The sequence below is a fragment of the Etheostoma spectabile genome, chromosome 4, assembly GCF_008692095.1.
Source record: "Etheostoma spectabile isolate EspeVRDwgs_2016 chromosome 4, UIUC_Espe_1.0, whole genome shotgun sequence".
NCBI lineage: Eukaryota > Metazoa > Chordata > Actinopteri > Perciformes > Percidae > Etheostoma > Etheostoma spectabile.
The window spans coordinates 24,263,562-24,279,176 of NC_045736.1; the positions used below are offsets into that span (position 1 = coordinate 24,263,562).

The window sequence follows — 15,615 nt, forward strand, 5'->3', positions numbered from 1 at the left end:
ACCAAAAAAAGTGATATCCGGCGGAATTTCCAAAAGCAACGGAGTCATCCCGGAAGTGGAATGCCGTGGATATAGACTAAATCTGCATTAAAGCTGGCAACGTCTTCAGAAATAATTGATGTAGCTTAGTGGTAAACGGTTGTCCTGCAGTGACAACATAACATATCAATTACAAACTAGAAGCATAACCAATTCTGAATAAATATGTGTTTATTTGTATTAAAACAACCATATAACAAAAGTACAATCTACAACATCATGATCATTCTGATTTAGAATGTCAACTGAAAATGAAATGTAACAGGTAAATATCAAGTGACTGGACACATTTTCTTCTTGTCAGCATATGAAGAAAATATCCTCCAGTATTTGGCTTTCTTCCAGGTCCTGCTGGGTACTCTGAGGATATGACCCAGCAGGGGGAAGTAGGGTTCTTCCCACTGGTTTGGAGGCAGAGAGGCCTGGCCTACGTTGCAATGTTTTGGGTCTTAGAGTGGACTGCTTGCTGAGCTCAGGTGCAGAGACAGGACTAAAGACATCCAATAACTCAACCACGGAAAAGTCCAACCTGAAAATAATAAGTACAATTTTAGGAGGCTTTTGTTGTTTCATTCAATTCATTCAATTGTTTCTTTATTTCACACATTTTAACCTTAGCCTTAAAAAGGTTGAATTGTCCTCAATCAATGCTAAAGACAATGTGAAGCAGAACCAAAGGACAAACAACAGACACGCACAAGGCCAAAGTCTACGTGGAGCCCAATGCTTGCACCAAAATATTTGTCATTCACCTTTCACTTGTTAACACAGACCATATGAAAGCAAATCTCTCTTTGACGTGTTAACAAAATATTTCTTCTACTACTACTTTCTACTGAACCTACAAGCAACGCTAACAAGTCAAAACCACTGGGGCGTCCCAGCAGAAAAACACACTTTCTTGCAGGTGCAAAACAAAAAGAGGGAGAGGACCCCGGTGCTTTCTCCTCTGGAATAGAAATGAGGGAATGTGCAGAGAAATAAATAAACCAAAACGGGGGAGATTAAGCTAATAGAGATTCAATCCCTCAGTCTGGCTGGCTTGATACATTATTCAGTGTATACACAGCCGAACAACGCCATTTCAGATACAAAACATGAATTCTTTAGAGCACGCTTCACTGATGTTGCTAACATAATTCTCTGCTCGTTTTAAGCTGCATCGATTTGCATCGCGCAGCTCCACACACAGCTCACAGGTAAGGGCGATACTTGTTGATATGCATGTAGGTGGTCAGCAGACAGACACACTGGTGGAACATCCAATCCAGGCACATTTGTGTTCCTCCACACGTAACCATAGACCTTGATATGTCGTGTTTTCCCACTAACTTGAGGTAGCACAAACCAGTCGCTGGAAAGCTGTAAAAGGCTATATTTTGCTTTGGCAACATGAACTAATGTATTCACGTTTGAGTGTGTGGGAGAGAAAGTGAATGAGGGGTAAGTCGACTGAGGAATGATAACCAATGAAAACAGAGACTGAAGCTCAAGTAAGTAAATCTGTCTTCCTCATTTGGTCTCCTGTCTGTCAGCAGCAGAGGAGAGAGCAAGAAAGCGCATAAGTGAGGGTGAGCGCAGCTTTGTGGATAGAGAGGAAGGCAGACGGGGAATGCGGGGGAGGGTCTTTGACTGGGTTCCTTCTCTGGAAATGTGAGAATTTGCATTTTTATTTGTTGATTTATTTAACGGACAGGGCTCTCAAACAGCCATCCATCAACAAACGACATGTATGTAATGAATAATGCATCACTTACTCACAATCTATAACAAGGGGAGTGCGGGGGGTAGGGGTACAGTTTGGGCAGGAATGGGGGGAATGGTAATGGGTGGGGTGAGAGTAGGAGGTGGCACAGAGATTGCATGAGGCCAAAGAATGCCAATAGATTTTCAGAGGGGTTTACAGTGCAACAAAGAAGTTCTTTTCTTGGCTCCAGTTTGCGCGAGGTGAATTGCTGCTCGATATTGATATCCCCAAAGAGAAGTCCAGGCAAATCTATTGTACTGCTACATGCATACAGAAAAAAGCATGGCTAGAGTAGCAGGAACATAGGTTTCTGTCACTGTAAAAATCAGATGGGATGTTGGGTCATTTTTGACAGCATCTACAGTAGAGACGCTGCACTGCCAATATTTGGCCAAGTCCTGTTAAAACTTTAATCTTCTGTACCCGTCAGTAGACGCCTTAGGGAGTATACCATATCTGCAGAAAGTTGATTCTGATGACATTTTATTGATACTCTAAAACAAACAGTGGTTAAGCATTCCGCCTTCAAATACTTTATTTCCTTTGTCTTTTAAACACATATACAACTGTACCTTTCTCAGTGTAATAAAAACCTTCGGGCTTCATTGTCCCAGTGCACCAATACTGCTTGTCTCTTTTCTAGCTCAGTGAGGCCAAATACAATTTCCACAAAACTCCTGTGCCTACGCTCCCCACCACCTCCTTCCCACCCGTAACTTTTACTGCTTATTTGGCTCCTCTCTTTCATTAAAGATAGCCGTCTCGCCCCGGCGCCCCTTTTCATTTGCAGTCCAAACAGTAAGATAAAAAACCTATAATGGCCACTGCGTATATCCCGCATGTCAATTTCCCAACCAATCAATAGCAGGCGGGCAATGGCAGGAAGGATGAGATGGGAGGGGTGCGCTGGAGATGTCTCATTACTAACTAGCACATGATTCATGAAAGGATTAAGAAGGTCACTAAATGTTAACCCTAGCTTTTGTTTTAAAATTTGCACATCAAGATTGAATTGTTTAAGATTACATGGCCACAAGGGGCATGTTGTTGTCAAGTAAAACAGGGGGGAGGGGGGGCTGTAACATGCCCAAATCTTACTGTTAAATAGACTTCTATACAGTTTTAATCTTGCTTACTAGCCTATCACAATAGTGCTTTTGTATTAATTACAAAACAGCATTTATTTTGCTCAAGTTTAGCTAATATAATGTAGCATGCAATGCTGATGAAATTAAAAGCAACAAAAATAACATGTTGCTCATTTTTATGAACATTATTAGGTTTATATTTTCCAACTATTTTTTGAAGATTTCTTTTAACATCAGCTAAGAAAAGGACGTGTAATCCAAATCAGTGGATTAACAAATGATCCCTATTTTAGAGATGCACATGGAAAACATGTTAGAAAACCACAAAAAGGTGTCTGAGAGGCAGACTTTAGAGACCTTATTACTGGTTGTAAAAAAACAACAACACTGTGTGTTGCGAAGACTCCTACACTTTTAATAGGCTTTGGAGGTGTAAATGGATGGTAATAAGATTTGATAACCTGGGTCCGCTGCTGGAATTAATGGACATCTGCTGGAGCTCACAGTTGAACTTGGACCATGGACTGCTTTGTTTAAGAGTTACTTATTGGAATTTAAAAACTTTGAGCTGTGATGAAAAAGTTGCTGTATTTTCAGATAGGAAAACTGACATTATCCCTGAAAAAGATGGGCTTTAACAATTTCTAAGAATAAAAAGGTCTTTATCACCACTGTTACAAACTGTTTCTCAATACTGTAAATGACACACACACACACACACACACACACACACACACACACACACACACACACACACACACACCCCACACACACACACACCACACACACACACACACACACACACACACACACACCACACACACACACACACACACACACACACACACACACACACACACACAGGTTTATTACCATTCCATGTAAAAGGTGTAGGTAATGAATGTCATTTCCTTTTTAGGAAAGTCTGATGCTTAGTGATTCATTCCTGTCCTCTAAACTCCTCTCCCTTCTTACGTCTTTCTCACCATTTCGAACAATTCAAACCGCTCTTACTTTCCTTACTTACCATTTCTCACTTTATCCATTGCCCTCACCGCTCAAACACACTTTTAACATCTCTCCCTCACTCTTGCTTTCTCTGTCTCATTACTGTGGCAGAGAGAGAAGGGAGGGCCATGTGTGCATCCAGAAGTCTGTTCAATTACACCTGCTGCAGGGTCCCTGCTAGGCCGACTAATGGAACGCAGCATGTCTCCTGACAGGCTGGCCGCAGTGCTAGCTAGCCGAGTAAAAAGCCTCATTTAGCCTCTCACAGCTCGAAAAGTTAGCAAAGCTTAAAAAAATACATAATTTAGCCTCCAATACTGCAGCAACTGTATGCCCAGGAAAAGCTTCTAGATTAAAAAAAAAAAAAAATTCTTTTCATTATTCTTAATATTTCTTCACAGGAAAACCCATCAATTGCCTTAAGAGGTCAGAGAAAACAAATAAAATACAGCACCCTGACAGCTAAGGATGCCACGGTGAGGAAATTTCCCCACCGGTTAATAAACATTTGACAACACCAGTGTTATCGATACACAAAAATTAACTAAATTGGTTTTATTTCTATGAAAACAAAACAACGGTGGGGGTATTGGGCATGTTGATGCATGCCCGATCATCGAAGACCAGAAACACAGACTACTAAGGCAAGCCTACCAACAGCCCACAAATAATCTTCACAATGTCCCCCACAAGAAAGGAGTAGCCGTCCTCATTCAGACACTACTGTGGTAGAGAAACCTTTGTTAGTCCTGAAAAAAGCCCTACTCAGAATTTCAAACTAACACAGAATAAAGAATTTGTCTCTGAATCCTTCAAGTTCTCTGTGCTGTTTTTCACTGTTGTTCAATGAGCACTTTGGTTCTGTTGAATTTAACCACACAGGCTGTTCTTCTGAGAAATAATTGTAAGAGGTTAGCTAATACTTCCATGTTTGCTACAGTCCCACAGCTTATCCAGCATAATAAATAATGCTTCAATTACCTAAACAACTTTAGAATATATGGCAAATCTTTATTAAATGCTTAATTGATGTCCAATAAAGTAATGTTTTACCTGGCCTCAGGGGTCTTTTGGAGCACAGCCACTGAGGGGGGCTTTCTCAGGCTTGCAGGGGACTTAGCGGGAGATGTGGCCATGTCCTTTCTAGACCTCTCTAAGGCCTCTGTTAAGAAATGCAAGTTAGGAATGCTATATTAGAAGCAAGAGCATCAAGGCTGAGAGCAACAGAGGCAAGACAATATATAAAAAAAAAAAAAACTTTCCATGATGATATATATTTATTTATGTAAGCTATACATGCATCTGAATCAACTAAAATAAATAATATTTAAAGAAAATCGACCTGAGTAAAATATGTTATGTATAGTTTAATGTAATATGTAAGCCAAGATGGTCCTCTGTGTGTTGTCCAGTAAGCACATTATTAATTAATTAATTGAAATTGGTTAATTGAAAATACAAGCTTACCAGTGCCATTTTCCAGATGAGTTTGGGAGTGTTTTCCATTCTTGCTCTGTCCTGCAGGATGTACCTTTGCATTGTCACTCACACTGTAGGCAACAGACACAATATATTCAGTTGGCTTTTGTGCTTGTGATTTAAGTGAGTGTGAGTGTGTGTGTGTGAGTGTCTGAAGAAGTTGCAGTTTGAGTTCCTGTATTGGTTTACCTGGGGCATAAATCTTGGTGGGAGGGACCCTCCAGCTGTGGATCTCCATTTCTAGTGTTTGAGCTGCTGAGATCAGATTGAGTAGCTTGTTGAAACCTAAGAAGAATATAGGAGAAGAAAAAGCAAATAGACTGAGGTTTTGCCCATCTGCAATGGCAAAAACTGAAATACAAGGACAAAGAAGAGAGACAGGATCGGTAGTTACTTCTCAGATAGACTAACTCAGTGACTAACTGCTAAAAGTAACCATCAACTTGTCCCTCCAAATGCTAACTAGATAGCAATGTTACCAGATCCGGTTTATTTCTCTGTGGCTTCGGTATTCTACCTGCTGTAATCGAGACGCGACTGATGTAGCTGCTGATTCTGTCTATTGAGCCTCTCCTCCTGCTCAGCCAGACGTGCCTGCAGCTTCTCTCTCTCCATCTCCAACTGCATCTTCTGCAGCAGCAGCTGGTGCCTCTTCTCCTCCCAGTCCTCGTGGACCAACAGAGGCCTAGTCAGAGCTTCCTTGGCCTCTGTGCCAATGTCATTCCCCTTGTGGAGTCTGTGTGTAAATAAAAATGTTGTTTGTGTCTTGATAAAATGCACAATTTGATTACAAAAAAACTAATGTATCTTGCAGACAGAGACAGTACCTTTTACACTCATGCTGATTAAAGTTGTCATGGTGGCCATTCTCTAGACAAAAGTCACTGTCTTGACCACTGCCTTGGTAGTGCTCACATCTGTGGTGGGACTGTGAGTGTGGCTCCCTGCACTCCCTTTGCTGAATACTAGGCTGTTTGATCGGCCCATCAGTTGAACTAAACTCACTAACACAGGAAAGAGAACAATGGTTGCTTTGGGTATGTACTGCTCTTCTTCCTCCACCACCACTCCTGTGCACATGAGGCTGTTGTGCTAGGGTAGCAGCAAGGCCGAGGTATGAGCCATCAAAGAGAGAGCCATTAGCTCTGCTGGTAGATGTTCTGCTGGGAGCTTCCTCGCTACGGAGCACCTGGACAGAGAACAAAGAGGACAATTAATGCATTTAGGCCAAGTTAGGAAGCCTCTGAAAAATTGATGGAACTACTCTATAAAGCCCTAATGTAGAGCTGAACTACAGACCAAAATTTACCAATACTGTACAAGGAGTCACTAACCCACCTACAGTTATTTGCTCATGGTACACACGTAGTATAAGCATTCCCCTATGTGCTTGCGAAAGCTGTTCCGCAAGAGCTCACAAATCACTTGCATTTTGTGTGGGTTATCGTGACCTAAAGCATTTTTTTTGTCTTAAAGTCTACTTTTTTCTATTTCATACTCGTAACTACAGTTATTGTATATTGGGCTCTGAGCGCTTGAACACGTGGCTGACATACACGTGGCTGACATACACGGGGCTGACATACACAGAAGTACTGTGCCTGGACATATCCTTTGTAGACACTGACGGAGGACTAAAGCTGCTGCTGCTGCACTGCAAATGTGCTGCTTTCACTAGAAAGCTGAATAGAAATTAGTGTTAGAGTAGGGCTGGGTATATAGCAGCACAAATGCAAATTATCCTTCAAACTTGAAACTGGACAGTGGCCACAAGATTAAGAGGACAATCTCCAACTGAGCATAACCGGCAGGTATGCCAAGGTCAAGAACATTATGAGATAAACATAAGGAGGAAAGCCCATCTTACAGTTGACTGGGGAAGAGACTGTGACTAATTTGTTGAGGGTCATAGAGCAGGCAAACACACATTATTCAGAGCAACCATGGGACAATGAGGTTGGCAAAAGCATCTATTATTACAGGGGCTGAAGCCAGAGAGGTGTCTCCACTTCTGAAGTGTCACCTTGAGAGTTTTCACTATGTTGTAGTCATTCTGAACCACTGACTGTAGTAGTCTTCTATGGTGCTTTGTATGGCATTTGACCATTGGACAATGTGTGCGGTTGCATGTGTTAGCACAAGATGGGTTTGTGCCTGACGGACCACATAGGAGAAGGCCCATTATCTTACACTGCATGATGCAACTGTTACAACACATATTAAACCACCTACCACACACCCACTGTATCCCATACCTTACCTTGCTATGGGCTGGTGCCTGGCTGAGCTGGGCAATGGATTGATTAAGTTTCGCCTGTTGCTGAGAAAGGTATTGTTGGTAGAGCCCAAGCAGCTCCTGGCACTCTCTATACTGCTGCTGCAGGCCTGGAGGACAACGGGTTAAGTAACTAACAAACAATAACAAGTAAAATGAACACAACATAACAGAACCTTTAGCCTAAAACTTTAAAATCTTCCCCTGGATTCAGCTGACAAAATTAGTCCGTCAGGCTGAAACATTTTCACCAACATTTTCAGGAAACAGAAATTACTGCTAAAATAATAGTAAAAATGAGAACAAGCGGAGCTAAGTCATGCCTACATGATTTCTAAATGTGAAGTCACTGTGTGGCTTTACTGAGAAGGTAACTGCACAACAGCCATTTTGGTAAGGAAAACATTATCCTACGCTAATTAAATAGAAAAAGATAGATGCTTGATATATATATATATATATATATACACATACATACAATCTGAATTAAAACATTGGACCAGAAAGTAGAGAGAACAGCAAGTTGAAAACAGAGAGGGAGAACAGGCCAGCAAAATCAAAGTTGTTGTTGTTGTGGCACAGAGCTTTCACCATCTGGGTCGGGCCAAGCTGTGTTGAGCTGAGCTGGGCAATGCTGCACCAGGCTATCTGCCAGACTGGCAGACACAAGAAAACTAATCTGGAGCAGAACTACTGCTGCGCCTCAGGAGCCCACTAATGACAGTGGCAGCACCACACCACACCAGCACATACAAAGATAATAAGCACGAGAATGGAGAGACTACACACAGACACACTTGCACACATTCAATAATCAACCTCGGTCGGACTCTCACTTCCTAGTGCACACACAAACCCAGCCAGAAATGAGAGCACAAATTCCCCACCTGCACTGTATACAGCCCACACACAAACAATACAATAAAGGAAGTACTACACACACTCAAGCCCAAGCTGACCTTTAAGTGTGTTCCTCCAGGCCATATCTTTTTATGATGGTGGCCCTGCACCCCCAGCTGATGAGTTTTTCAGCATCCGTTTGAAAAAAAAGCCTCCATTTTAAGAGAAAATCAAAGTTCAAAGTAGAGTCTTATTGAAGGAATAGTTGGCGGAACACTCCATTAGAAAACACTTTGGTTGTTAGAAGACTTCAATCAGGCTGTGGAAATGAAACAGAGCAAAAGAGAAGAGAGCGGGGACAGCTTTGAATTGAGGACCAGACACCAGACAAATGCAATGCAGCGGCTCCATAAACATTAGGAAAATGTGAGGAAACACTGTGATTGAACCCTCCATCTAACTAAGGCACCTCTACTGCTGCACTGATAATGTCCATGGAAGTAGTTCTATATGGAAAGCTTGAGGACATCACAAGGACATCACATCATGTAAACCTGGGCTGGTAGGTCTATTTATGCAGCATGCAAAGGGTCTTGACGGGGAGATACTGAATATGCTTATACAGCTCCACTCCACCTAAGTCCAAGATAGAGAGTTGTGTGTGAAGTCGAAATTTCATGCTGCTCATATTTCAACAGATTCGCATCAAACACTATTTACATGTGATTTCTCATGCCTAAAACAAATGTTTTCCAATAAACACAAAGATATAGTACAGTACACTAGAATATAAATTGGGTATGGTGGGGACTCACATAATAATATAATACATATAAAGTATTATGTATCTGGGCTGTAGTGTAGTACCAACAGGACTGCAACATCATAGCATCCCAATGCCAGAAATGAAGGTAATGTGTGTGAATGTGTTGACAGGCTGACGCAGGCACTGGACAGCAAGCGCTAGGGAATCTGAACCGGGTGGAGCAACACTGATAAGATTCCACCTCTCTGGCCGTCGCCACACTAAACACGCTTCCTCCACAGCCTTGGACGTCAGCCAATGGGGGCCAAGCACCCGGCAAGCCCCGAGGTAACATCAGAGCTGCAAAGTGCCAACAATGACTTACTCCTCCCCCTTGCTCCAAAAATACTCAGAATCAAGGGCTTGGGCTGAAGAGGCTTCAGACGGGGCCTGTCAGAATGATTCACTTCCCTGTCAGGCCGAGGCTCAAATAAAATAATGAAATCCACTTCAAGGTGGAACAAATTTGCACAGGAGGGGGAATATTTTAAAGCCTGCTTTAGCACACTGTGCCAAACAGATTGAGCCTGAGCAGGAATGGGAGAGAAACGGGGGCGGAGACTGACGTGTATGAATGTTTGTGTGTAAGGAAGCAATGATGGGGAATTAATAGAAGAAGACAGTTTACATAACTGCTTCAATACTACTGAATCTGAAGAAAAGACATCAGTGCAAGTCACCCAATATACCACTACAAAATGTCAGCTAGCAATTATTTTGAATAAGCCTTTAAAACTCTGAAAGCAGACATACAGAAAACCAGTCCCATCACAACTCTTCTTAAGGCCTTTTTGCAGTAGCCGCAGCCGAGCTGGCTTGCGCAAACGTGAAGTCATGAGAGCGCCGTAACTGACACTAGTTGCAGTCTTCTCCTAAACAGAGGTGGCACTAATAAGCAAAGGCTAACGACTTTGCTATTTCAAAGGACTAGAAAAAGAAGAAAAAAGTAAACAGCAGACCTGACAGCAGCATTGCCGTCAATGCTTCGATTGGATTCGATGACCTACTTCGTCGGATCAAGCCTTTCATTCCCCATAAAAGACCTCATCTTAACCCAGTAAGTTTACAAGAGAGACATGCAGTCACTCTGAGAGTGCTGGCATCCGGTTGTCATCCAACTCATCCATGCTTCCTGTTTCTGCTTTGTCGCACGCCGATAAAAAAAATAGAGTGGTGCGCGCCCTCTGCTTGCGCACACTGCAAGATCTACGTCATTCTGACATCACATTGGCACGCACAACCTTGGGTGCAGCTAGTATATCGGAGGCCTTAACCATCTCTGTTGCCATGAAAATGTAAAACCAGTTTTGTAAGCACGACTAAGTTCCATTTTGCTGAGTCATTACACCATATCTGTAGAAATGATCTTGTGGCTATGGAGTGATGACTGAATGTTTGTAAATGTATCTCTAAATATTTTTTTATTTTTTAAATCTTGTGACTACGAAATATGTCAACTACACACATACAAGCCCACAATCCACAAAGCCAAAAATCCACACAATACATTGTAAAGGTGTGACAACAACTCGATTTGATTCTTTTAGCAAAGAGTCAATGCATTATTTATTTCACATTAAACCCATAGTTGGTTCAATTTGATTTCATTATATTTAATTAATCATTTAAATGTATTCAGTCAACAATCAACAATTATATAAACCTTACACAAAGACACCAAGTGTTTGTTTACAAGGCTAAACTTTAGCTTCAAACAACAGCATTGTTTTGTTTTTTTAAGATTTTTTTGTGGCATTTCCCTTGATTTTAGTGACAGTGGATAGACATGAAAGGGGGAGAGAGATGGGGGGATGACAAGCAGCAAAGGGCCGCAGGTCGGATTCAAACCCAGGCCGCTGCAGGACTCAGCCTACATGGGGCGAAAGCTAAAGGCCGCCTGTGTTTGTATTGTCCAACAACCTCTTTGAGGATATAGACTTTTGTATTATTTAGCCCTGCAGAATGGAGGGCTCCCAAAAATGTTTTTAATTCAACCAGTCAAAATCAAAGCATTTACCATATTTCCTGGCTGTGTCAACAACTCAAAAGGTAGAGCTGCAATAAATAAACAGACTAGACCTAGTTTAATTGTTTTTTTACCACCCCTAATAAATAGTGTGCACCTCACACAGCCCATGGCTTCAACCCACTCTTTCCTACAATATTGATAAAATACAAACACCCAGACCAGATCATGACAATACCCACAGAGCTGACATCAAGGAATATTAGGGGCTTAATCTACAAACAAAAAACAAAGAGCTAAAAAAATCTCCAATTCTGCATCTCTCCAGATTTCCACAGTGTAAATGGCAGGTAACAATTGAATTATCTCTGGCAATCCTCCATCACAACATGTAGCATTTTTCAATGACATATTGACAGCGCTGTTGTTCCCCTCTCTCCATGGCCTCAGGATTCCTTCCAATTGTTTCAACTCAATAAATGGCATTAGCTGTAGCACCCGCTGTGCCATTTTCTGGATACAAGTAGAACTGTGCACCATGTTAGTAACTCCACCTTGACTTCTACCAATGCCAACATGCCTTGAAGTACAAAAGGCATCCTTCCTATCTGAAACACAAATTCAGTCCTGTGTGCCAGTCAGTTCCAAATGTCAGCTGAACACCATAAATATCAAGGGGACTTTTTCCCTCTCATTCTAGGGGGCTTGGGGCTAAGGTATAGCCCTACATTCTTTATACCCTTGACAACTCTGAATCTTGGTTAGATAAGATAAGCTGAGGGGTAATGGAATTAAAAGACTCTCATTCAGTGTGTTTGCCTTTGGTGTCTCCTTAACCTTTCAGAGAAGTGCCAGAACCTTCTGCCTGCGAAGAGCCTTCATGACTCCTGCACACAGTTTAAAAAGACTTCGTTATCCCCCCTGAGGTGCTAGGATCTGAACACTTTTTCCTCTCAAATACCTTTTTAATGGAGTTTAGAAGTTTGGTGTAAATGCCAAGTCTCCGAGCCAAAGTGCCTTTAATTGAGTTGTGCATTCCTAATTTTCCCCGCCACCGTTGCCAATCGCGCAATTTACCAGCGGGGTCAATTACTCTTCATATTTCGCAGTGTTTTTAACCAAAATTTACTGCTGGCCATGCTCTGGTTTGACCTGAGCGGAATAGTTATAAAGACAGTAGGTGGGGTGCAATAAACAACCTAACTATCGCTCTGTCTCTAGCACTAACCTCATCAATCAATCAATCAATCATTAGACAATCAAGAATTGGACGGTGACTCACCTGATCTCATTTTGTCAGAAGGAATGTAGTGCTATTCTACTATGCTACAACGTTCAACATTCAGAGAAGCTTACAAAAACACATGGTGGAGAATGTATACATTTTAGTCTTCTCGGCAAATATCAAAATCATCTTTGGATGATAAGATGATTTAGATGGTTGGGGGCCTTGGCTCCAACCTTGAAATTGATTCTGTACACAACAGCGGATAAGCTACAAGCACTTGCAAAATACATCTGCAGCAGGAATCAAATCATTCAAATGAATCTGCTCTATTTCTCTGTCTTTTAAGTATCAATCATAGGCTCTTGGCCAAAGAGTGTACATGGTCTTCCCTAAGACAACACTGCCCCCTGCAGACTAACTAATGGAACAGCACAATAGGCAATGGAACCATCTGCCTTCAATATATCATGTGAGGAACTTTAAGTACATCATAGGATAACCTAACTGTGTGCTATGGAGAACTGGTACCAAGTTTTTATTCCAACCATAAACAACAGCGGAAGAGTTTAAATACAACTGTAGGTAGTTTTGCTGTGCTAGACCTGTCTAGCGTTTTTTGAAGCACTATCAGTGCAATTTCAAAACAGGAAGGTAAGCGCATCTTATCATGAAGTTGTAGCATACCTTTTTCTTAACATTCATCAAATTGATAAAACTATTGTACCCTGGAAGTATTGAGGGGCCTCTGGTTTCCTCATAACAGTCCACCACATTTTGCAGTAGCTGATCTAGTGCAGACACTACACACACACACACAAAACAGCAATAAACACACCACAAAGCCTATTTTACACCATTGAACATAGCTTTGTTCTCTGAATATTCTTCAAAGGCTAACAAGAAGTACCCGGTGTTCGAACCACTGTGGGTACTGCTATTTGCAACAGCACATTAAATGCCCTGCCGTTTCATTAAAAGAACAATATGACTAATCTGAAATAATCAAACTCACTGCTGTGTTTTGGTTTGGTTCAGTATTTTGAAAGGATACTCTCCCTTTCCTGTACTATGATCACGTTCTGTTGCTCCAGCTTCTGGATCTTGGACTCAAAATTTTCCTGTTCATCTTTCAGACGCTGCACTGACTCTTCTTTCTCCTCACTCACTCTGGAGAAGATGAAATAACAGTGTTAAAGCATTGGTGGTCTACAATATGCATTCCAAAAGTTACAAGGGATGAAAGACTACAGCAGTACAAAATTAAACATTTGCCGTCAGGTGTCACTTTATATTGTTCCACTCAAACATTCACATAAACTTTATCACTATCCAAGACTTCAGTGGCATATACTGCTGGCTACCTGGCTAGTTCTTCGATTAGGTTTGCAATCCGGCGCTTATCTTCAGGACAGAGGTCCTTCAAGCAGACCTGGCTCTTAGTGGTGCTGGTCTCAGAGAGTACCTGTGCAAAGAATGATTAGCAAGTATAAGAAGATAATTATCAGAATTTATAATAAAATTCTGTCAATCTCTTTCCTTGTTTTCTAAATTTAGATTTTCTATATTCTTTCTTCCACATTTTCATCTTATATCCATGGAGGGAAGAGAAAAATAGTCTTCACAAAACAATAGTTTACCTGTGTCGAGGAGATAAAAGTACCCAAAGCTGGAGAAATGGTGTGGTCTGTAGCTACAGTAGCACTGGGATGGACGGAGACTTTTTCCTTGGTATAAACCCCAGAGCACTCACTTTGTGAGGAGCCCTGTTTCTTGACAACTTTCCTTAGTGTGGTCTCATTCTTGCAATCAGAGTTACACCTGCCTCGCATCTTGGTACGACTTTTACTGGATGTGCTGGTGCTGCTGCCTGGTCTCAAACTAAAAGGGGTCTGAGTCTTCCCCTCTCCGTCTAATCCTAAGAGAGTTTGAAGGAAGACAGAAGAAGAGGAGGATCACATACTGTGTTAAGAAATTGTCCCCAAAAATTAATTGAGACTCACCAGGAACAAACACCAAAGGCTGTTCTTCATCTGACACTGTGTGAACAAGGCCAAGAGAAGTTAGGCATTTAAAGCTGCAGTAGGTTAAAAAAAAATTTTTTTTAAGTACAGTGAGACCTCATCCTGCAGCTCTCCCTCTCCCCTTTTTCCTCAATGCCAACGCATGCGCTGAACAACCAATCGGAACCCTCTCTCTCTCTCTCTCTCTCTGAAATGACCTGTGATTGACCAGTCACCTGCCAAGGGCTAGATTTTCTAAAGCCTGAAAACAGAGCCAAGAGGAGGTGCAGAAATCCAGTTTTATTTTCAGCCCACTTGAATTACAATATGCTGAAATATTATCATGGAGTTGTTGCCCAATGACGCCAAAAATAAAGTGCCTAAAACAGCTTTAAGTTAACGGTCAGTGAAATGTAATGGAAGTTTGTAAAAGCATGTGCTTTCTGTCGAATCAATAACCCGATCATCCTATTTTGGGACAAAAAGCTACAGGGGCAAACAATTAGCAGATCGAGTTATAAACTAAATAAAAGTTCGGTATCTAACGTTGCAGCAGGTGGTCCTTGTAAAATGTTGAGCTCAGTAGCAACAGGAATCCTGACAGGGTTGAATGATAATGCAAGTGAGTATTAATACTTTGGCATTAATCGCCGAGTTTCTAAATAAAATGGGTAATGGTAACGTAACTTGAAAGCGATAACGTTAAGTTACCATATGAACTACCTAGCTCCACGTATAGCTTAGTTAGCTATAACTGTTAATAGCTAGCTAATGTTAACTAACGTAACGTTTAGCGTTAGCTAGCTAGCTACGTTAGCTGCCTCACTTCCTCTGAAATAACTTTCCAGCATTGACAAAGAAGTAACATCTGGTAGACTCTTTCTAAAACGCTTATAAACTAATATTATAAGGTATATGTACACATGGACAGTGAACCTGGAAGCTAGTGTAATTTAGTCAAATTAAGCCTACCACCACTCATCCAAAATATCCCCGAGTTTCCACTTTTTGTTGACGCTGCCGCCATGTTGAAACAACCGCCACCACTCCTAGGGAGCCAAGCGTTGCTAAGGAATCGTAGTCCCGCCTTTCTCTTTCAACTGAGCAGCCAATTGGCTATTTCTTAGGAAGGCGGGTTTC

At 41.6% G+C, this 15,615-nt stretch overlaps 1 protein-coding gene across 4 annotated transcripts; it reads right to left on the minus strand.

Moving 5' to 3' along the window:
- Positions 1 to 196: 196 nt before the first annotated feature.
- On the minus strand, positions 197 to 15,551 carry kiaa1328 (KIAA1328 ortholog). Of its 4 annotated transcripts, none has more exons than XM_032514113.1 (12): positions 15,448 to 15,551; positions 14,476 to 14,511; positions 14,113 to 14,390; positions 13,837 to 13,937; positions 13,527 to 13,642; positions 7,622 to 7,746; positions 6,189 to 6,550; positions 5,879 to 6,097; positions 5,551 to 5,646; positions 5,350 to 5,432; positions 4,936 to 5,044; positions 197 to 568 (listed from the first exon to the last, which is right to left on the minus strand). In XM_032514113.1, the coding sequence occupies exons 1-12, from the start codon at positions 15,500 to 15,502 to the stop codon at positions 340 to 342; spliced, it is 1,809 nt and encodes a 602-aa protein (XP_032370004.1). In that variant the 5' UTR covers positions 15,503 to 15,551; the 3' UTR covers positions 197 to 339. The 4 variants fall into 4 exon arrangements, with proteins under 4 accessions (XP_032370004.1, XP_032370006.1, XP_032370007.1 ...); XM_032514115.1 differs by having other exon boundaries at positions 14,476 to 14,549; positions 15,448 to 15,543; XM_032514116.1 differs by lacking the exon at positions 15,448 to 15,551 and adding an exon at positions 14,593 to 14,611.
- Positions 15,552 to 15,615: the final 64 nt, after the last annotated feature.